The following is a 23,928-nucleotide window of genomic DNA, read 5'->3' as shown; positions in this document are numbered from 1 at the left end:
TCAGCACAGACAGAGATTCTGTCTGTAGATTCTGTAGATTCTGTAGAATCTGTAGATTCTGTGCCTCCCGCTCTCTCTCTCTTTCTCTCTCTCTCTCTCTGCCCCTCCCCCACTCGCATTGTGTCTCTCTCACAAATAAATAAACATTAAATTTAAAAAATAAATAGATTGGGACCTGAGGGAGTGTCAAAGACACAGTTTCTGTGGACACAATGTTAGAAATGATTGTCAGCTCCCCTCACTCACTAAACTGTGAGTGGGGGAGGGGAGGCTCTGAGCCCCAGATGAGACACAAGAGTAGCCACTCTGTAAGTTGACATCGAAGTAATTGAGTGAGGTTGTAACATAGAATTATTTCAGAAGATAACTAACTCGTCCTTATAACCCCCTTCCTGTGAGTGTTTTATCCTCTCAGCCAAGGACACGTTAATGATCTCTTTGCCTTGCCCACCAGCCCCTCTAAGGGAGGGTCCTCAGCCCCCAAAGCAGCAGGGCCCAGAGCATATCTCCTCCTGGCTCTGCAGCCCTCTCACTGCTCAACCCCATCAAGCCCACATTTCCTCTGTGCCCCCAGTGTGCCCGGTACACTCACCATCCCCTTCTTGCAGCCCCCTCTGTCTACTGGTGGGAGAGTGGGCCAGAGGCTTGCTTAGGCTCTCAAAGCCTGCCACGTGGACCCCTACACCAGCCACCCAACTGGCCGTTGGTCCCTTTCACCTCCTGTTCCTTCCTGCAGCAAGAGTGATCTTATTAAAACACAATTTGAAGTGGCTGCATTTAAAAACACTGGTGTAGGGGCGCCTGGGTGGCTTAGTCGGTTAAGCGTCCAACTTTCGCTTAGGTCACGATCTCACGGTTCGTGGGTTCGAGCCCCGTATCGGGCTCTGTGCTGACTGCCAGCTCAGAGCCTGGAGCCTGTTTCAGTCTGTGACTCCCTCTCTCTCTGACCCTCCCCTGCTCACGCTGTCTCTCTCTCTCCTAGAAATAAATAAATTTTAAAAAACATTAAAAAAAATAAAAAATAAAAACACTGGTGTACCTGGTGTACTGAGGGTTGACCTGGCCATGGGAGGGACCGGAATCCTCAAACACTTTGGCTGGGAATACAAAATGGCCACTCTAGAAAAGAGTGGGGGAATTTCTTTCTTTTTCTTTTCTTTTTTTTTTTTTTAATGTTTTATTTATTTCTGAGGGAGAGACAGCATGAGCAGGGGAGGGTCAGAGAGGGAAACAGAATCTGAAACAGCACAGAGCCTGACGCAGGCCTCGAACCCACGAACCATGTGATCATGACCTGAGCCAAAGTCGGACGTTTAACCGACTGAGCCACCCAGGGACCCCTAGAATGACTGAAATTAAAAGGACTGACTATGCCAAGTACTGGCAAGGGTGTGGAGCAACTGAGAATCTCACACAATGCTGTTGGAAATATAAAACTACTTTGGAAATAGTTTGGCAGGTTCCTATAAAATTAAGATACATTTGTCATGGGGCGCCTGGGTGGCTTAGTCGGTTAAGCGTCCGACTTTCGCTTAGGTCATGATCTCGCAGTTCGTGGGTTCAAGCCCCGCGTCGGGCTCTGTGCTGACTGCCAGCTCAGAGCCTGGAGCCTGTTTCATTCTGAGACTCCCTCTCTCTCTGACCCTCCCCTGCTCACGCTGTCTCTCTCTATCCTAGAAATAAATAAAATAAAACATTTAAAAAAAAAAAAGATACATTTGTCATATACCCAGAGAGCCCACTTGGGTATTTACCCAAGTGAAATGAAGACATGTTCATTCAAATCCCACACATGCATGTCTAGAGAAGCTTTATTTTTTTTTAATTTTTAGTTTTTTTAAGTTTATTTCTTTATTTTGAGGGGGGAAGCCCTTGACAGGGGGCTTGATCTCACAGTTCATGAGATCATGACCTGAGCCGAAATCAGTGGGACCATTAAGTGGGACGCTTAACCAACTGAGCCCCCAGGTACCCTAATTTGTTCATCTTTTTAAAGATTTTTTTTTAAAACTGAAGTATAGTTGAGGCGCCTGGGGGGCTCAGTCAGTTAAGTGTCTGACTTCAGCTCAGGTCATGATCTCACGGTTCATGAGTTGGAGTGTTGTGTGGGGCTCTGTGCTGACAGCTTGGAGCCTGGAGCCTGCTTCGGATTCGTGTCTCCCTCTCTCTCTGCCTCTCCCCTGCTCTTTCTCTCTCTCTCAAAAATAAATAAACATTAAAAAAATAAATCGAAGTATAGTTGGCACACACTGTTACTTTCGTTTCAAGTGTTCAACATAGTGATTCAATAGGTCTAGAGTTTATGCTATGCTCACAAGCATACCCACCATCTGTGGCTCTACAACGCTGTTATAATACCATTAACCATATTCCTTGTGCTGTGCCTTTTATTCTGTGACTTATGCGTTCCATTACTGGACACTTGTGCCTCCCACTCCCCCTCACTGATTTGCCCATCCCCCACCCCCTCCCCTCTGGGAACTGTCAGTTTGTTCTCTGTATAGTTGGGTCTGTCCCTAGAGCAGCTTTATTAACGAGAGCACAAAACTGAAAACGCTCCAAATGCCCATCAGCTAGTAAAGGGACAGTCTTCATTCACACAGCAGGATACCCCCCCAGGGTGAAAGGGACAAACTACTGGGACACGGATGATCTTGAATGCATTAGGTTCTGTGAAAGAAGCAAAGATGAATGCATGTTGCATGATTCCATTCATATGAAATTATAGCCCAGGCAAACTGGGGTGTCAGAAATGAGATCGGTGGTGGCTGGGAGCCAGGGGCAGGGGGAGGAGGTGGGCAGCAAAGGGGCATGAGGGAACTTTTGGGGGTAATAGAAATATTCTCTAGCTTGATGGTGTCGTACAAGTAGATGCATTTGTCCAAATTCTTGCAACTGTACACGTGAAGTTGTTAAAATAAAATAAATGCTATTGTATGTAAATTACATCATTTTTTTAAAAATGAGGAACAGTGGGGTGCCTGGGTGGCTTGGTCAGTTAAGCGTCCAATTCTTGGTTTTGGCTCAGGTCATGATCTCACGGTTTGTAAGTTTGAACCCCACATTGGGCTCTGAGCTGATGGTACAGAGCCTGCTTGGGATTCTCTTTCTCTTTCCTCTCTCTCTCTCTTAAAAACAAAAACAAAAAAAACTTAATAAAAATGAATAACAGTAGGGTGCCTGGGTGGATCAGTTGGTTAAGTGTCCGACTTCAGCTCAGGTCATGATCTCACAGTGTGTGGGTTCGAGCCCCGCGTCGGGCTCTGTGCTGACAGCTCAGAGCCTGGAGCCTGCTTCCGATTCTGTGTCTCCCTCTCTCTCTGCCCCTCCCCTGCTCGAGCTCTGTCTCTATCTCTCAAAAATGAATAAATGTTTAAAAAAATTATTTTAAATGAGGAACAATAAATGCTTTTTGAATGCCAAGAAGGGGAGAAATCAGTTTAAGGCTCTCTTCCTTCCTTAAATTCAAAAGTTGCCGTTCTTTCATGCGTATGGTTGGAGGTGGCAGAAAGTGGACAGAACATAAGATTTGGGGTCCCACAGACTCCGGGAGCATTCTCGCACCTGTACACAAGCTTTGTGACCTCAGTCCAGTTGCTTAGACTGTGAGACTAAGCTGGCCTGTCTGTATGATATGCAGGCATTAGAAAAGTAAAACACCGATTCACACATACATGTGTTACGGATCCATATATGAGGTAAGTGTGTTGAAAGCTTCTGCCAGGACCTGGAATGTACTGTAAATACCGTCACCCTACCCGGCAACAAGGGCCGTAAGTAAAGTGAGGTGGAATCCCGTTTTGTTTCAAAGGAGCACCAGAAAGCAGATGACAGACTTTGATCATCTCTGCAAGCATGGTTTTTGGAAGGAGAAACAAAGAAAATCTTTGCTTGGGGCCCGTGTTGCCCGCGCCAAGCGTCCGCCCATGAATGAACGTGCATCCCGAGGCAGAGATAGCCCTCGTTTCCCGACACACGCGGCGTCTGGGAGGATCAGTCGGTCGCAGCCCCCCACCCGGCACAGGTGACTTTTATGGCCTCCCACCCGCAGGCCATTCAAACGAGGGTCCGCGTCCCTGCCGGCTGGTGGGACATTCTTCCCTGACACATACCTGCTCTGTGATTTGTTGGCCGTAGTTTCCATTGAGCGGGCAGCTGTGGGTCATGTTTGACCAGAGAAAGAGAGGCTACATTATGCAAGACACGTTTACAATGTAAAAGGGGCGGGGTGGTGGAGGGGCCCCCCCGCCAGGCACACTGGGGTGGCAGGCGTACATATGGGCCCCCACTTCCTTGCATTCATTCTACTGGCAAAACAGGTGTCAAGCACCCCCCGGGCTTCGGGAAGCTGTCCATTTGCTGGGACTTTGGGGAGCAACACCTGCTGACAGGAGGACACATACGGTGAGGCTTCTATTTCCTGCGTTCCCTGGGGTGAGAGGAATGTGCCCCAGCCCCCTGTCGCCCCTGCACACATGGCGTGGCCGGCGTGACTCTGGAGGCACGCTCTGTCCCAGCACTTGCTTGGGGCTCTTGTCTGCAGTCTGGCTTCTCCTGCTACTCTCTATGACAAGACTTTACCCTTTTAAGCCTGCAACTGTTTCAATTCTGCCAGTTGATTTTTTTTTTTAATGTTTATTCATTTTTGAGAGAGAGGGAGAGCATGAGTGGGGGAGGGAGGGGGGAAGGGAGACAGACAGAACATGAGCCAGGAGGGGGCAGAGAGAATCCAGGGAGGGAGACACAGAATCCAAAGCGGGCTCCAGGCTCCGACATGTCAGCACAGAGCCTGACGCGGGGCTTGAACTCATGAACCAACCGTGAGATCATGACCTGAGCTGAACTCAGATGCTTAACCACCTGAGCCACCGGGTGCCCCCTTTGTTCTGCTTCTTAACAACCCCCCACCATGGCGTTCGGTATTCTGAACCTGAGGACTTCCCCAGCGTCTGTGGTGGCATCAGAGGATTTCCTCATTTGCTCTCCTCCTTCCCAATGAGCTGACTGGGCATTTCTCCCACTTACCCTGTCACAAGTCACCCACACATGGACTCTTCAGGCCCCAGCCATTTCCCGGGTACCTGTTCTGCGCTGTTGATTGCTGAGTGTGGAGGAGTGAGGGTGGGCATGGGACCGAGCAAGTCCTAGCACATAGACAAACTGTCATTACCGTGAGGCGCGGCCCTCAGCTCCTTGCAGTTAATGCTCCCAGGACGCGGACCTCAGAGTAGCTTCCTGCATCTTGGGCACTGATCTGTAACTGGGGGGACCCGGGTGGTGGAGGGGGTGACGTGAGGCTCTGCTCTGCACCCAACAGGAGGCCTGTGTGGTCTCAGAGCCCCCCTCACCGGGGCAGGCAGGGCTAGCTGAGAACTCCTCCTCCTGTGGGGATTTCTGACGGATCCAAATGAAGAAGTCTAGAAGCTAGGCAAGAAGGACCTCAGAGATTGGCTAACTCGGTGGTGCCTCCTTTCCCTGATCCAAACATCCAGGCTCGGCTGGACCACGGCAACCAGTGAGTCCCTGAATAGCCAGGGGAACACCTCGATCGCTGACTTCCTCCCCAGGTCTCCTGTCCCCACTGGGGCCCTGGCTCTGTGTAGTGCATGTTAATCATATTTCCTGGGAAGGAAAGGAATTAATCCAGTAAGAAAAGAAACAAAAGTCAATGCCTTTAGTTTACAAAGTGCCATTTCCAGATGGGAAAGATGAGTTACTACCAAAGATTTCCATTGTACAAACAGGAAACGAGAACGTGGTAAGTAGCTGATGCTGCTGGGGGAAAATGGCGTGCTGGGGACCGGGGGCACACGGAAGGGGCCCCGGCAGCAGCACGGGTGCTTAGCAGGCAGAGTTGGCACGTGGCCAGTGTCATGGATCCAGTATCATGGATCTTCGAACCTGAGACACCTATGGATTGTAAGACACTCCCATTATTTTATGTGCTGTTAAGAAAGAAAACACTCTGGGGGCGCCTGGATGGCTCAGTGGGTTAAGTATCTGACTCTTGATTTTGGCTTAGGTCATGAGGATCATGACTTGAGCCTGCATTGGTCTCAGCAAGGGGTGTGGAGCCTGCTTGGGATTCTCTCTCTCTGTCCCTGCTCCTTCTCTCTGTCTCTGTCTCTCTGTCTCTCTCAAAACAAATTAATAATTTTTTTTTTTATGTTTTTTATTTATTTCTAGGAGAGAGAGAGAGACAGCGTGAGCAGGGGAGGGTCAGAGAGAGAGGGAGTCACAGGCTCTGAAATAGGCTCCAGGCTCTGAGCTGGCAGTCAGCACAGAGCCCGACGCAGGGCTCGAACCCACGAACCGCGAGATCATGACCTAAGCGAAAGTCGGACGCTTAACCGACTAAGCCACCCAGGCGCCCCACAAATTAATAAATGTTAAAAAAATAAAAAAAGAAGGGTGCCTGGGTGTCTCAGTCTGTTGAGTGACTTCAGCTCAGGTCATGATCTCGCAGTTTGTGGGTTCGTGTCGGGCTCTGTGCTGAAAGCTCAGAGCCTAAAGCCTGCTTCAGATTCTGTGTCTTCCTCTCTGCTCCTCCCCCATTTGCAGTCTGTCTCTCAAAAATAAATAAACATTGAAAATTTAAAAAAAAAAAGAAAAGAAAGGGGTGCCTGGGTGGCTCAGTCAGTTGAGCACCAACTTCAGCTCAGGTCATGATCTCACAGTTCGTGGGTTCGAGCCCCACATAGGGCTCTGTGCTGACAGCCAGCTCAGAGTCTGGAGCCTGCTTCAGATTCTGTGTCTCCCTCTCTCTCTGACCCTCCCCTGCTCATGCCCTCTCTCTCTCTCTCTCTCCCACAAAAAAATAAAAAACATTTAAAATTAAAAAAAAAAAAGAAAGAAAACACTCCGATTAAACTCTGATACACCATTGATGGTCTGTGGTCAAGTTCATGGCATGTAGAGATCTCCCCAGGAAAGAGTAAGGAGGATGGGGCCAAGGATGGATGGAGGATGCACGGTGAAGAGCAGGCCGAGGACTGAAACAGGAGAAACCCTATAGGCTACACAGGTTTGGATGCTGAATATCACAGAAGTGTGAGACAGACTCTCTAAAAATCAACAACAAATTTATGGTCTTCTAGGAGTCGGGGTCCTTGTTGCCTTGTTCTCTCCAAATAGACCCTCTTTCTTAACCTGTCCATGAATGCCTCAAATACAGAATTAGAGGAATGACGCCTTCAGGCCAATCAACAGCACAAAAATATGTGGAGAAAAATCAAAAGAACATCCTATAGGACACTGTCAAATTTTTGTAAAGCAGAGCGAAAGATGAAGAAGGAACTGGTTTGTCATTTCCACAAGTTTTAGTGCTGGAAACATCTTGCTCTACAAAGAAACAAAAAGGTAATGAGGAGAAAGACGAAACTAGGCTAAACGGAGTTTGAATCTTGACTCCGATCTTAAAGCCAGGCTCTAAGCAGAGTTAATGTCCCCAGAACAAATAAGCACGGAGAACAGGTGGAAGATTCAGGCTTCCTACACTTGGCTCTGCCATATGGGAGGTGTCGCATTACCTCTGATGAGGGGACCGCTTTAGCCTGATTGGACTCTTCCTTCATTATTTAATTGTTTAATTCCAAATATAAGAACTTGCATAAACTAAAAGGGTATTTATAGAATCTCAGGACTAGAAATGAGCTTAGAAGTCCTTTGGTAAGGTCACTGTCATGGTGCTAAAGCCAATGGTCTGACCTGGGCTTCAACTTACTTGACATGTCCAGCAGCATGGGACCCAGATGATCACCCTCTCTCCCTGATAACACTCTTTGCTCTTGACCCCGGGGACCCCTTTGCTCTGGTTTCCTTCTACCTCTCTATTTCTCCTCCTCCTGCTGCTTCCTGCCTGCTGCCCAGATCACTAACCACCGAATGGTCCAAGGCACTTGCTCCTGTGAAAGCCCATTTAGTCTCAGGCCTGTAGCCTGCATTTCTATCTCCAACTAGAACTCTCCTCTGCACTTCAGACTTGGATCTCCACCTGGCCGTCTACTAGGCACGTCCAGTGCATCATGGCCCACATATAACTCCTGAGCCCCACCTCCTTCGTTTTCTTCATCTCTGTTAATGCCTCTCTGTTCTTCCAGGGGCCTCGGTCAAAATCCTTGGTGCCAAACCTGCCTCCTTTCCATTTGCCTCATATCCAAATCAAAATTAGCAGCAGACCCTGTTGGCCACCTTCAGATCATATCCCTAGGGGAGAGCTTTTTGCCTGCTTTGAGCTGCTCCCACCCTGGTCCAACCACCAGGGATGGCCACAGGATTATTACGATAGCATCAGCTTCCTCCTGTGTGTCTTCAGGCCCTTCTCGGTATAGCGGCCNATTTTTTAACATTTTTAAATTTATTTTTGAGAGACAGAAACAGAGCACGAGTGGAGGAGGGGCAAAGACAGAGAGAGACACACACAGAATCCAAAGCAGGCTCCAGGGTCTGAGTTGTCAGCACAGAGCCCAATGCGGGGCTCAAACCCATCAACTGTGAGATCATGACCTGGGCTGAAGTCAGACACCCAACCGACCAGTGGGCAGCTATGCAGGCAAGGATATAGACTGACTGTCTGTAGTCAGTAATTGTTGGGATAATTTTGAGTTTTTGTATCTTTTTGGATATTACTTCTTCAGGTAATCAATTAAATTGAAAAACTAAAAGGAAAAGGTCACCAGAAGATCATCACTAATGGGCTGGCAGAGCAATCAGTGCCCCTCTATGGCTGCTTCTGTGTTAACATCAAATCAGATAACTGGCTAAGTACATATTTGCAAGGTCAGAAACAGATACCAAATTTGCACTTACTAAGCTACTTGTTTGCATTTTTTATTAGACCAGGCATGTACTGGCAGTGATATATGTCTTTAAAAAGCTAATTAGAAAACAACACCACAATATTTGTCATCAAGTTAAGTGTCAAAGCAGAAATAGAAGAAACTGACACATTCCTTCAGAGGAAAAAAAAACTTGCCAGGGATTATCTTCTATCACTGCCGAAAAAACATCGGAATAGTTTCTCTTTTAGAAGGATAATTAGGATGATTCCTTGGTTCTTCTTGCAAAGGTCCTGCTTCCCCAAGCCCAACATTACGAGCATTTCTCTCTGGAACACTGATCCCAGAGGGACATGTGAATGAGGGGCCGGACAACAGCCTTACTCACAGCACATTTGCTGCGGAAACTATGTTTGGCAAGTATCAAGTGTCTGAATTTCTTTTCCTGGGCATCCTGGAGCTGCCGGGATTTATTTATAACAGGGGAGATTCTAAAATTGGCCACTTATCAGAACAGAAAAGTAACTTCCATAATACTGCTGCAAACTCATTTCCTTCTTTCTGTTAACACAAATAGCAGAGCAGGCCACCAAGGTTCTTGGTAAGCAATTTAATTAAGAAACACACTGGGTCCTGAACCAGGAGGGATTGGTAGGTAGGCATGTGAAACATTCTCTAATTGGATCAATGGGATTTAGCTCCTGACCTACCTGAGGCCCCGACTTCCTAAACAGTTTTGGGTTTTTGTTTTTGTTTGTTAAAAAGACGAAAAGGGCCAGAAATATAGGACTTAGATATACCTTGAAAAAAATAATCCGAAATGCTGGGATTTACTAATTGAAGTAGAAAAATGCCCCACATTCTAAGCCCAGTGTTTACTTCATGCTTCTAATTCAGGCCTCACGAACAAAAAATAAAGCCTAAATGAGCACAGAGGGTAGAAAATAGGAAACACTGAATGCCATGGGCTAAAAATCGCGTCTACAGTGATTACGGGAGTGAAGCAAAGTTCTCTTGCATGAAATTTCCTTTTTAAATAGAGCCATCGATTTCTCATATACATTAAGGGACAGCAAATTATAAAACCATCTGTGGGGTGCTTGGGTGGCTCAGTCGGTTGAGCACCTGCCTTTAAATGAGCACCTGCCTTTAAATTTTGGCTCAAGTCATGATCCTAGAGTCATGGCCTGGCCCTGCACCGGGCTCTGTGCTGAGTGTGGAGACTACCTGAAATTCTCCCCCTTTCTCTCCGCCCCTCTCCCTTCCGTGCGCTCCCTCTCTCCAAAATCGAAAGTATGAGGGGCACTTGGGTGGCTCAGTCAGTTAAGCCTTAACTCTTGATTTAGGCTCAGGTCATGATCTCCCAGTTTGTGAGTTCAAGCCCTGCCTTGGGCTCTGTGCTGACAGCGTAGAGCTTGCTTGGGTTTCTCTCTCTCTCTCTCTCTCTCTCTCTGCCCCTGCCCTGCTCATGCTCTCTCTCAAAAATAAATAAAATAAACATTAAAAATATATAAATAAAAAAGTATGCATATAAAAATCTATTTGCCCACAATTTACCCTAAGCTATGCTTATTCAGAACTGCATGCACTTTCATGCAATAACCAATCATCCAGTTGCTTAAGAGTCACTCATAGTGGCAGTTTGTGTCTTCCAGTTGTCTAGAAATCGGTGGTGGTGATGGTGGACGTGTGTGCTTCTCAGGGAGGTCTTTAAAAAAAAACAATGCGAACATTAGTGTATAAATCCCTTTAACAATCTTGCGTTCTGGTCAGCCGCTCTAGGTGAGAGGAGAGGACTGTAGAGTTAAAGTGCCTGGGAGGTACTGCCACCTAGTGTTGGGCTGCTTTCAGTTTAAAGCTGGGCCCGCCAGCGCGGAGCCTGGTTTGCCTCCTCCCGCGCCGGCGCCAGTGCCCCATTCCTGCCTCCATTTCAGGAAGCCAGCAGTCCTTGTCGGTGCAAGGCTTTTGCACCTTTCCCTTTTCCCCACTGCCACTAACAATCTAGCATTCACACTCATCCTGTGGGAGGGGACCTGGAAGGGCTTGAGTCCGCATTACTATTCTGCTCCTCGCATGCAATCTTTGGACACAATACGTAACCTCTCTGGGCTTCCGTTTCCTCTTTAGATCAAAAAGAACTATCTAGGGGCACCTGGGAGGTGCAGTCAGGGAAGCCTCGGACTCTCCTCAGCTCAGGTCATGACCTCACAGTTCGTGAGTTCAAGCCCCGCACTGAGCCCTGCACTGATGGTGCGGAGCCTGGCTTGGGCCCTGGCTCTCCTTCTGTCTGCCCCTCCCCTGCTTGGGGGTCCATGTTCTTTCTCTCTCAAAATAAATAAACTTAAAAAATATATATGGTTGTGTTCCAGTAGACCTTTACTTAGGAACACTGAGCTTTGCATTTTATATAATTGGTTGTGTTCCAATAGACCTTTACTTAGGAACACTGAGCTTTGCATTTTATATAATTTTCATTTGCTGTGACTGATTTTTCAAACATTGAAAGATGTAAATCACGACAGGTAGCACCAGACGTGGCCCACAGGATAGTCGGCCCCCACACAGGGTGTCCCACGGCATGGTTCAGGTTGGGCCCCAGGCCTATTTCTGCCTAAAGTGTAAAAAATTTTATGTGCGTACACATGCACACGCAGACACTCACGGGCTAAAGGACCGTAGCGTCTGCATCAGTCACTGTATGGGAAGACGGCTGCCCTGGGTCCCCTGACCTGGGTCAGTCCTTGACCGAGAGGCAGCCTTTGCAGTAGACGGCAGGACCTGGAGTTCCTATCAGTACAGCCTCTCGAATTCCCATCTCCGGCCCCTCATCAGCCAGGGTCCGGCTCTAGGACGCAGTGACGGGCGGCCTCGGGCGTGGCCACACCACACCACAGCCACTATCCACGACACACAGAAAGCCCCGGTCCCGCTGCTTGCTCACATGCCACCGCTTTATGGCAGCTGTGTGGTCTGACCCTCACGGAAACTAGCACATGGGTTCTTTCTCCTTTAGCTTTTTACTCACTATATGTAATAGTAACATATACTTACGCTTCCACGTTATTTAAATGTTTATTTTCTCACTTCAAAAAAATGCATGTTTACAGTCATGGTCATACTGGTGGTAGTTTTGAATCATACCCTCTTCTTTGCTTCACATCACTGCAAAATTCCCTATTTCACTGCCTGAAAACTTCCATTCTAGTCTGTTTTTCTCACTACAAAATTCGAAAATCAAAACCACATCAGCTTGATTAATTTCCTTGAAGACCCTAATCTAGTCCAAAGGAAGGTATTTATAACCACAGAATTTTTAGTTCTGACACAAAACACCCATGGCCATGACAGAAGATGGAATCGCCCCCTCCCAGCTCCAGGGCACATTTAGGAAATAATTTACACACTAAGTGATGATGAATGGTCCCATGCCTAAATGGGGTGGATGGGCGGCAGACTGGGAAGAGGGGAATACTGAACTCCTGCTTTGTACACATGGGGGTTTGAGTGCATGTGTCCTTCAGGGAGACCTGTGAGCCTGTAAGGACAGGCTTCCCCGGAGCCTACCAGAAGGGGACATCAGACATCCAGATCCACAAAGTTGAGAAATGATTCAAAAAGGGAAGTTGTTACCTACGTTGTTCAACAAATACATACTGAACATATTCTAGGTCAGGTATCATTCTAGAGGTAACGATCTGTTCTTTGTATGCACTTGAAACAAATTCTCATTTCCATTTTATATCAGAACACTGAGCCCAGTATCTCAGTACTCAAGATTTAACAAATATTGGATGAAAAAAATATTTGGTGGCGATGGGCATTTTTAATAAATCTGGATTAGCTAAACAAAAGCAAATTTCAAGAGTGTCAGAAACTTTAAAATAGCTGAGAAGGTGAAAATCTAGTTCACTTCAAGACACACAAGTCCTTATGGTGGAATATGACTCGGCCATAAGAAAAAAATCTTGCCATTTGCAACAACATGGGTGGAGTGAGGGTCTAATGTTAAGCAAAATGTCAGCCAGAGCAAGACAAATACCATGATTCCACTCACTCACATGTGGAATTTAAGAAACAAAACAAATGAGCAAAGAGAAAAAAATGAAAAGAAGGCAAACCAAGAAATAGACTCTCAGGTTCTAGTTTCGGAGCTGTCAGCACAGAGTCCGACATGGGGCTCAAATTCACAAGCCGTGAGATCAGTACCTGAGCCAAAGTTGGAGGCTGAGCCGACTGAGCCCCCAGGCGCCCGGAAACGGACACTTAACTATAAGAACTGATGGTCACCAGATGGGAGGAGAGTGGGGGATGGGTGAAATTGGTGACGGGCACTAAGTGATGTGTGAAGTGGCGAGTCACTGTGCTGCAAACCTGAAGCTAACTCAGCACTGTACGTGAACCACACTGGGATTTAAATAAACACTTAAAAAAAAAAAAGACACCCAAACCCCACTTGCACACGAACTGCAGAAACAGTTTATTTGCTGGTCACGGGCTCCTGAAACACAACCCTACACCAATGACACAAACACAAAATGACAGTCACTAAAGCTTGCTGGCCCGCCAAAGCCGTAACTTGGTAAGAGTGATCACGTCCGAGTAACCAAGCGCTCCCAGGTAGCCGGCAGTCGGACAGAGCCGCGTGGGTGGTCAAGCAAGAGTTTATTTTCTTTATCTGACGGTAACAACAAAGGCTGCAGGAAATGGGGACTGTTCTACCAGGAAGAGGGACTAGACAGCTACAAAATGTGCGAGGGCAAGCAGGGACAGGGCACAGGCAGTGTGAGCCCCGCGCCGCGGCAGGCCAGAACCCGCGCCCGTGCACCTCAGCAGGGACCGACGGCTTTCCAGGCTCAAGAGAGCAGGTGGTCTCCTGCAAGAGCGCTGGCAGGGGGGGCGCTCCATCATACAGAGTCAAACGCCATTAACCCTCACGATAAATCACATTTTCCAGAAGAACCAGAAGGCATTTAGGATCACTGATTGCCTTTTCTTCGTCTTTTTTTCCTGGAGGGCGTAGGTGTTTGAGTCCCTTGTGTTTCTTCTTTTGCGCCAGGTACAAGCTGTTTGAAAACTACTTCGTTATCTTTATCATCAACATTCATTTTAGCCACTTCAGATTTTCGCTTCTCCAAAAATGTTGGTGTGCAAACCGGTGTGGGGCCCTGGAGTCAACGCGTCCAAGGTTGTGATACAGAAATGAAGGAAGACGTTAGGAATGATGTTACCCTCCCCACCCCCATCCCACTGGTCCTGTATTTTTACAAGTTCCCCCGTTTACACCTTCCGATGATTCCAGCGCACATAACACAGCCTAGGCGCTCATCAAACTTAGTACAGAAGCTCACAATTAACCGGAACAGCATATGCTCCATCACAGCGGATTAGGGAGGAAACACATCTCACATTTGTGAAGACAGGGGCTTTGTTTCTCCCTACTGACACAGTCACTTTGGGGAAAAGGTAAACCCTGCAGTAAACTCCCAGTAACTTTTGCTAAGCTCACCGTATCTGCTAAATCCCCAGGGAGAATTTACTAAAACAATCACAAGGTTAAATTTGAAATTTTATAAGGTGACAGCAGCATGGACTGCTTTCCTCTTTTATTTTTTTAAAGTAATCTCTACAACCAACATGGGGGCTAGAACTCACGACCCTGAGATTAAGAGTCACACGCTCCACAACTGAGCCAGCCAGGTGCCCCTGCTTTCCCTCTTCAAATCATTTCCAGAATACCCCACTTCCAGAATAGGGAGGACCATTTTACCTGGCTATCCACCGTCTGCTCAGGAGTGCTAGGAGTGCATGAAGCCTTTTTCTTCTTCTTCGATAAGACCTACAATAAATTTTAAGAGATTTCATCAACCTGCATATTTATCAGCAATAGTAGTCTGGTCTCACCTATCTTTCCCTTCTACATGGCACATAACAGGATAAATACAATTTTACCTGGCTATTTGTAGATTTCTGAAGATCAGCTGCTGAAGCATTTCTCTTTTTCTTTTTCTGTAAAACCTTAAACAAACATAAAGAAATGAACTGGCAATCTCACATATTTACACTTACATGCTTAACCTACCATTAGATCCTTATACACATAATCAGTAAATCCTCTCCAAATGACAAGGCATTTCAATTTAAAAAGGAAAACCCATGATCTTAAGGCAAAACTGGAAGAGGGACCCTCACTAGGGAATGGGCCCAGCTGTGGAGGTTGAAGTGGGGCCAAAACCTGAAGCTGGCCAAAGACCTGAACCAGAAACGTGAACCAGAGGGGTGCCTAGGTGGCTCAGGTGGTGAAAAGTCTGACTCCTGATATTGGCTTGGGATGTGATCTCACATTGGGGCTCTGCATTGACAGTGTGGAGCCTGCTTGGGTCTGTCTCTCTCTCTCTCTCTCTCAAAACAATTAAAAAATATACACACATAAAAGAAATGTGAACTGGAAGAATGCAAAAAGGCAGGCCCTGTCTTAGCCAAGGAAGCAGGCTGCTCTTGCACAAAGCAGCAACAGCTACGGGAGAGGTGTTTCTCATGTGCCTGTTTCCCAGCTTCACAGTCCCCGCTTCCATATGGTTCCCATGAGTGCCAGGGCTCTGGAAAGGGGACATGATTTTTTTAAAACACCTGCTGCAAAAGTGTATGTTTAGGACTCGAGCCAGAAGTGAACATCGGGAACTAGGCTGGGGGGTGTGGGTGGGGGGGTAACTTGACCTTCTCGTTGCTGGACGAGGTTAAAAGGCCTAATCAACTTGGGAATGGATGCCATCTACCAACCATGTAGCTTTTTGGAAATAAGCTCAGAGAATTCATGGAAGACTCAAAACAACCTCCAAATTGAGTCAAGAAAGAAAAGATCTTCACCTATACTGGCCACACCTTAATGACCAGTGTTTTTGCTTTGTAGTAAAAGTCACACAGCTTTCTTCCAGTGAAAAGGAGGCAGAAAGATTCCACCAGGTCTCCTCATTCAACAAGCAAGGAACTAACAACTGGATGAAAATCCATGCTAACTCACTTTCATGTGAGTAGCCTTGTGTATTTCACCCCCTGCTCATGGAATTCACAGAACTGACGCTTACTGGTTAATTCAGATCTACATGATAAGAGTATTTCCAATTCCAAAATTAGAATGGCAATAAAAAAGATGGTTGATTCATAGCCTCAGTACTTACGGACAGCGTACAATAAACCAAACCTCTCATTCTGAATGACATCCTCAAAAGTTTTCTAGAAGCATTATAGTTTTTGGTTAAAAAGTGCTTTAACTTCAGCAACTTAAAAACAGATCATAAGAACTTTGCAACTGAGCTAATCCCTTTCAAGAGTTTCCTCTTTTGTATAATGGAGATAATAGGACCTGCCCTAACAAACTTCTAGAAAGAATCTACAATGCAATGTTGCAAAGCCTAGACCCTGGGCTAGACATTTTATGTATAAAACCATAAACATGATGTGACTAATGAGGAACCAAGCCCCCCTTCCCCCCGAAGGAAAAATACAAAAAACATTTTGTGAAAGAATATTTACCAGTGAAGGGAATTCATAATTAATTCCTTTTTTTGCTAATCTCTTCCTAAGTAATTTTTCTTTCTTTTTAAATCGCTCCTCCATCTGTAGTTTTTGAAGAAGTGTCCGATTCTGATTATACCGTTTCACTGCTGGAAAGGATGGCTTTTTAAATGGAATGTGCCACTCTCTAAAAAGTTCTTCGTGTACTTTTTCGGGTGGTATAAAATGACCTAGATTTAAAAGAAGAAAGAAAAATGTTTCCAACCAAATGGGAGGGAGAGGATTCAATGTCTTCACCGGCGTCACCCCCAACACCACCATCAAGGTGGGTCTCCCATTTACACAAACAAGAGGGAAAGAACACGGCGAGCGCCCAAAGGAAAGGCACACAGCCCACAATGATTATTAAAGGCCAAGAACCATTCCAGGACCAGGGACATGGAAGTGAACGAGGTGAGTCATGTAAGGCCATGTCTTGGCGGCATCCAGTCCCTGGGACTCCTAAAGCTAACAGGGTCCTGGACTGTGTGACATGCAGTAGCAAAGGGGGTCCCGCTCAGCCCCCTCCTCTGCGCACCTCGCCAGGACGCGACCCGCTTACCGCTTATCTCCATCTCTCTGCCTAAGGGCTCTGTGCAGGCTATGGGAGCCCCGGGGACCATATGCCAAGGCCAACCCAAACCCTTGGCATCAACATCAACAGGTGGGGAGTTGGTAGTTGCCCCAAGTCCCTTGCCTGCCAGTTGAAGTAACTCTGCCTCCCTGCACTCCCCAGCAGGGCAGAGGCCAGCTGCCCAAGCCAGCTGTGCTCACTAACACCCTGTCAATGACTTCCTTCTCCTCCGACTTCTCTGCTCCCTACAAGCACTGTCCTTGGCTCTTCTCCAAAACACACCACTTCCACTCAGAGACAACGCGGCTAATCCCCCATCCGAACCCCTATCAGGGCAGAACCTTCGTGTGACCTTCCAGAGTCAGATGCAGCATAGCACTGACCCTACCCGTGTAGCCCCTGATATGTTTCCGGTCACCTCTTTGGCCCACTTCCTCCCGGCAAGAGCCATGCTCTTCATACGTGAAGGAGTCCACAACCTCGATGAGGTCACTGGGACTCTCTCACACAGTGACGCTACCTGCGCAGCTGTCACACTGCGTGAACGGGAGCGTGTGGCGCGCGCCCCTGGGATGGTCACACAGTCCAGCATCGGCGAAGAGGAGCCAAAACTCACTCTGCCTCCAGGGGCCTCAGGCACCACATCGGGGTGCTCCGGGAGCGTGAAGCCGGCAGCCCCTTTCTGCAGGCCGCCCCGGTCCCGCCTCGTCTCCCCCCCGCCCCTTCTCTCGTGGAAGAGCTGCCGCCGACCACATTTACACCGACCTCACATGTGATTTCTTGCCTTTAACGTTACCCCATCTGGGACCCACTACTGGCTTCCCCCTGTGCTGAGGACATATTCAACCCCCCAGACGTACAGCCTGACCTCCTCTCACCTTCCGGCTCTCCTCTTGTTCCCTCATAGGCAGGTGAGTGTCACCCGTCACCTCTTGCTTTGCAGCTGCCGTCCCATCAGGCCAGGAATGGCAGTTCCCTTCCCTGGCTCGCTCCGATTTAACCTTCAGGTTTCCGCCTAAATGACACCTCCTCAGGGAAGCCTTCCACAGCCCATGAGCGATCTGGGCGGCTGCTCTTCCAACGCACTCCTAAAGCCACCTGTTCCACTTCCAGCTCAACACAAACATAGCCCTCACTCCAGCAGGTTTTAACATTCCAACTGGGGATTGGTCTAGAAAATGCACTCGCATCCTGCACTTGAGCACTTTCGTCGCATTCCCACAGAAGGCAAAGGAGGAGCACTTACACTTTAAGAGCCTTTCACCAAAGAGGTAGTTGTTCATGGTTTCAGCAACGATCTTGGCAACATCTTCAGATGCGAACTCCACAAACGCGTAGCCTTTACTGTTTCCAGTCTGCAAGGGAACAGCCGCCACAGTAGGCCATCAAGTGCTCACATGTCATGAAACTCTTAAAATCCCATTAATTTAAATAATGTACGTAAGCCCCATTACTGAATAACATGACGACACCTTTCGTTCTAACTTCGAAGCCCAGTGCGGGAACTGTTACGGGAAAAGAAAAGATCCAAAATAGTCTGAACTATTTTGAGCTTTCCTGGGGTTTGAGTTGTTCCTGATTTTGACGCATTCCTGGGATTTTTAATATTTTTCTTTTAAGTTTGTTTATTTTGAGAGAGTGAGCAAACGGGACGGGCAGAGAGAGAGAATCCTAAGCAGGCTCCACACTCTCAGCACCAAGCCCAACTCAAGGCTTGAATCCATGAAATATTAGCTCATGACCTGAGTTGAAACCAAGAGTCAGACGCTTAACTGAGCCACCCAGGCACCCCTGAGGTACACCTGGGATTTTGGTCACGTGATAAATACACTACTACTGCAACTGGGATTTACCATATAAAGGAAATCTAGTAGAGCTGACAGTCCTTTACTCACTACTGGTTTCATTGGTAGCCACTTTATTCATATATTAACAATGCCCAGCAGAGGGGTGCCCGGCTGGCTCCGTCTGTAGAGCACAGGGCTCCTAGTCGTGAGTCTCAGGGTCGTGAGGTCTAGCCCCATGCTGGGAGAGGAGCCTACTTAAAACAAAACAAAACAAAAAACAAAACAGGGGCACCTGGGTGGCTCAGTCAGTTAAGCATCTGACTCTTGATTTCGGCTCAGGTCACGATCTCATGGTTTGTGGATTCATGCTCTGCACTGACAGCGCAGAGCCTGCTGGGGATTCTCTCTCACCTCTTAAAATAAATAAATATTTAGTTTTTTTTTTAAGTTTATTTATTTATTTATTTTGAAGGTAGGGGGAAAGGGCAGAGACAGAATCCCAAGCAGGGTCTGCACTGTCACTCATGAACTGTGAGATCATGACCTGAGCCGAAATCAAGAGTTGGTCACCCCAAATAAACATTTAAAAGCCCAAAACAAAACCCAAAACAATGCTCAGCAGATACTATGGTGCTTCACAAAGAAAGCAGGTAATGTAATTTTCATTTTGTAGATAAGAACTGGGAAGACACCCACTCCTCAGTGTCATCAAGCTGACCAATAAAATTCTGTGTTCATTTTCGGGGAATCTAGGTGGCTCTGCTGGCACCTGACTCGACTTGAGTTCAGGTCTTGATATCAAGGTTGTGAGTTCAAGCCCTGTGTTGGGCTCCACAAATAAATAAACACTGTGCTGCTTTTCACGTTTTCCAGCGACTGATTGTCTTTGCAACTGATGGTAAAGGGATGCCGCCAGCGCCTTCTGAAATGCACGTCGTGGGTTCCTGCCCTCCGCACAACATAAAGTGCATTTCTCACTTGTCTTAATAACAAGAGCCTGGGTTCTAGAGTCCAAATGCCCAAGTTTGGATCCTGGCTGTGATGGTTAGGCAAGTAATGTTAAGCCTCAGTGTCTCATTCTGTTAAATGGGGAAAGAATAACCACTCTCAAAGGGTTGCTACGAAGAAATAATCCATAAGTGCTCCACAGGGGGTCTGTCCGGCACTGGAACGTTCTTTAGAGTGGCAGAGCACGCCACCCACAATCGCGCTACTCTGAAGTATTCAGAGAATACTCTATAAGTATTCTGAGCTGAAGGCAACTGGGAAGCAGTGAGTAACAAAAAGTCCCTCTGTTGTCCTCCATCTGCCCAAAAGCAGCACATAAATTTAAAGGGTCCCGGCCAGAGAACCTAGGAGTACAGGAGACAGGAAATCTTTGTTCCCTTACAGTTAGATTAGTAACAATAACTAGGACCGTTTCCCAATTCTGCATTACACATATCTCTGGATCCGGATCAAAACCGGTGATGCAATTAAGGAAACAGGAAACCACCTGATGAGCAGGAGGCTCATGTGTAGCACCAGTGGGCACCCCTAACTACAACTGTGGGGGTGCCCCCTGCTGCAACATGATCATAACAAAACCTTGGATGTGGGAAAATCCTTTATAATCCCACCTTTTTTTTTTTTTTTAAGTTTGTTTATTTATTTGAGGGGGGAGGGAGGGTTGGTGGGTGGAAGCACGGAGGGGCAGAGAGAGAATCCCAAGCTGACTTCACACCATCAGGCCAGAGCCCTATATGGGGCTCGATCCCACAAACTGAGAGATCATGACATGAGCCGAGATGAAGAACTGGACGCTTAACTAACTGAGCCACCCAGGCGCCCCCTATAATCCCTACTCTTAGCAGGGGGGGAAGTTGAGGGAGTGAAAGACACACGCTGAAATCTAACTTACTGTACCACACTGTAAACAGACATCAACCTTCTGAAAGGTGATTCAAAAATACACATCAAGTGTCTAAAACAAATAAATAAGAAAACAAAGCCAGGGACACCTGGCTGGCTCAGTCGGTAGAGTATGTGACTCTTTTTCTTTTTTTTGATGTTTGTTTATTTTTGAGAGAGACAGAGAGAGAGAGAGCGCGCATGCGCACGAGGCAGGATGAGAGACACAGAATCTGAAGAAGGCCCCAGGCTCTGAGCTAGCTGTCAGCACAGAGCCTGACGCGGGGCTCGAACCCATGAACCATGAGATCATGACCTGAGCTGAAGTCTGATGGTTAACCAACTGAGCCACCCAGGCGTCCCTATGATTTATTTCTTAAAGAACAAAGATCTGAAACAAGTATGAGATCAAGATGACATTTGATAAAAACAGATTCCAACAGTGAGAGGTCTATAGGTACAACCCAAAGTGGATGTGTGCAGGGAAGGAAAAACAGTGGCCACTCCTGTATTAGGAAAACACACCATATAAACTTTTTCTTTACTAGAAAGGAGGTACAGTATACCAGTAACATTTATAAAGGATTTACTGTGGGTATCAGCCATTGTTCTGAAACTTTACTTCCATTACCTTGTTTAATTTTTGCTTATATTCTCCTAGGAGGTGGATGCTATTTTATTCACATTTTACAGACAAGAAAACTGAAGCATGGAGAAATTACCTAATTGGTCCAAGGTCATACAATTAGTGACCTGTACAGCCAGGGCTCAAACCTAGGTGGTCTGGCTTCTGTGTCCTTATACTTAACTACTCGTATACAAACCTTTGCTATACAAGATATTCATACCTGAGGCACCTGGGTGGCTCAGTCGTTTGAGTGTCCGACTTTGACTCAGGTCATAATCTCATGGTTTGTGAGTTCAAGCCCCACATCACATCCTGTCTTCCTCTCTGTCCCTCCCCCACACGTGCTCTGACTCTCTCTTTCAAAAATAAACATTAAAAAATAAGTAATAAAGATACTCAGAGTTGCTCCTCAAACTGAGGTTCATGTGCACCTGGCTTAGTAGGTACAGAGTAAATATGATTCATTTATCAGGATTATCAATTCAAATTGAGGATTTGGAACAATTTTTAAAAAATAGTAAACATTTGCAGTAACACTGATTTTGCTCTTTTGACTGTTTCAGGTTTTAAATCTTACCCTCTCCTTTTTGAAATGAACTGTGATAAACAACGATTTGATTTATCGACATGCATTTGTAAAGTGTCAAAACTTACAAACACGTAACAACGAAAACAATCTAATCTTACCCGTTTACTCCGGGACAGTCTGAATCTCGTAACAGTGCCAAACTGGGAGAAATATGCTCGGATCTGGGTCTCGTAAAGTGCTGGAGGTAAGTGACCCACATAGATCACTCCAGGAGTAAGTTTTTCTTTCTCCTGTCGCTGAAGACATAAAGACCAGGTAAACAAAACTTTTAATTTAAAAAATCACATCGCAACACAACTTCAAAACTCTTAGCTCTGAGTCCATGACAAAAGATCAAAAACTGGGGAGCCTGAGTGGCTCAGTTGGTTAAATGTCAGGTCATGCTCTCAACAGTTGGTGGGTTCCAGTCCCCTATCTGACAGCACAGAGCCCAAAGCCTGCTTCTGATTCTGTGTCTCCTCTCTCTGCCCCTCCCCCACTCATACTGTTTCTGTCTCAATAATAAACAAACATAAAAAATAATAAAAAAGATAAAAAACCTGCCCTGCATTTCCAATGACACAGTAATAACTAAAAATTTCGGGGTTTAACATCTACCTCCCCTAGAGAACACCAGTCGGGTGGTAGACAGTTTTAGGCTCCTACACACCGAACTGATGGATAAGCAGTATTTGAACACATCCTTTTAAATCTCCTGGCCGAACTCCACCCCTTAACTTTGCCTGCTGATCACCGTTTACTCACATCCACTTAACTGAATACTCACATCCACCTAACTGAACAATTTCGAGACACTGATCCTCAAAATCCCGACCAACCTTTCGGCACCTCAGTCACGCCCTTTCCTTTTAATAGCCAAGAACTTCCAATTACTCCAAAGCGTGTTTTATTCTAAAAAACATGGCAAATACAACCTCATGTCACAGGCCCTACTAGTCAGCCAATGAAACTTGGCCAACAGTGTCTTTTAAGAACTCCAAAATCACCCACTGTGCAAACAAGCTTCTCAAATTCGGGGTGCAGGGCGGAGGCGTGACAGCTCTGATCTGGGGTTGATTCCATTCCCAACAGCCGGCTCTCTGGCATCACCCCAGCGGCCTCCCCCGTACTTGCAGAGGAGGCCGCTAAGGCCTACGCGGTCAAACTCCCTTTCTCGATCGGCATACCTCTCCTGGTCTCGGGGAGACCTTGGCCTCCAGGCTCGTACGGCCGGCGGCCCACCCCGGGAGGCGCTAGCGCGAGGGACGCGAGGCGCGCGGGGACAGGGAACCGCACAGCTGTCCCGAGGGCCCCCAGCCCTGGTCTGCCCCCTCCCCTCTCAGTCCCGCCCGCGGTGGCTGCTCACCTGGGTTGCCCGCCGGCGAGCCTGCGCCACCTCCTTCTGAAACTTGGCCTCTTCCTGTGTGTTCAGCGACAGGAACGGCTTAGCCGGGCCCGCGAAGACCGCCATGGCGACAACGTCCCAGCCGAAGAGCTCCACGCGGCTCCCCCGGAAACGCCGAGCCCTCACGTCCTCCGAAGCGGAAGTGGGGGCAGGAGACCTGCGCGGCGAGGCACGGGGGACGGGGCTTAAAGCGCTGGACGGGGCGGAGCCCGGGAGAGGCCCGAGCGAACACGAGCGCCCACTGCTGGCCGGCCCCTCTTGGCTTTGCCCTCGATCCGGCCACCTGTCTAAAACGGCTTAAGGTAACTTACTTGTTCCTTTCTGTCTACGTTGCGGCCAATCAATCAGGTTTAAAAATAAAGCCCCTGGCAACATCCATGCCCTCGAGGTCTTGCTGACCTTTCTTTAATTCTATTTTCTTTCTTTTTTTTTTTTAATTTTTTTTAATGTTTTTTTTATTTATTTCTAGGAGAGAGAGAGAGAGAGAGAGAGAGACAGCGCGAGCAGGGAGGGTCAGAGAGAGAGGGAGTCACAGACTGAAACAGGCTCCAGGCTCTGAGCTGGCAGTCAGCACAGAGCCCGACGCGGGTCTCGAACCCACGAACCGCGAGATCATGACCTAAGCGAAAGTCGGACGCTTAACCGACTAAGCCACCCAGGCGCCCCAATTCTATTTTCTTTCTTACGCTCAGTTTTTGAGCCCTTAGTATGTCCTCGTGCTGCTGCCCTTAGGGAACTTAGAGATTGG

The 23,928-nt window shown here is 47.3% G+C and overlaps 1 protein-coding gene across 1 annotated transcript; it reads right to left on the bottom strand.

Moving 5' to 3' along the window:
* Positions 1-13,230: 13,230 nt before the first annotated feature.
* NIFK (nucleolar protein interacting with the FHA domain of MKI67) lies at positions 13,231-23,328 on the bottom strand. The gene is made up of 7 exons (XM_077755271.1): positions 23,142-23,328; positions 21,895-22,032; positions 18,149-18,257; positions 16,308-16,519; positions 14,727-14,792; positions 14,545-14,613; positions 13,231-13,942 (listed from the first exon to the last, which is right to left on the bottom strand). Exons 1-7 carry the CDS (start codon positions 23,244-23,246, stop codon positions 13,754-13,756), a joined length of 888 nt encoding a protein of 295 aa, XP_077611397.1. The 5' UTR covers positions 23,247-23,328; the 3' UTR covers positions 13,231-13,753.
* Between the last annotated feature and the right edge of the window lie 600 nt (positions 23,329-23,928).

This window comes from Crocuta crocuta, unplaced genomic scaffold, assembly GCF_008692635.1.
Source record: "Crocuta crocuta isolate KB4526 unplaced genomic scaffold, BGI_CrCroc_1.0 scaffold548, whole genome shotgun sequence".
Taxonomy (NCBI): domain Eukaryota; kingdom Metazoa; phylum Chordata; class Mammalia; order Carnivora; family Hyaenidae; genus Crocuta; species Crocuta crocuta.
Note: the sequence above shows the minus strand (reverse complement) of the source record. Positions and strands in the feature narration are given on the sequence as shown.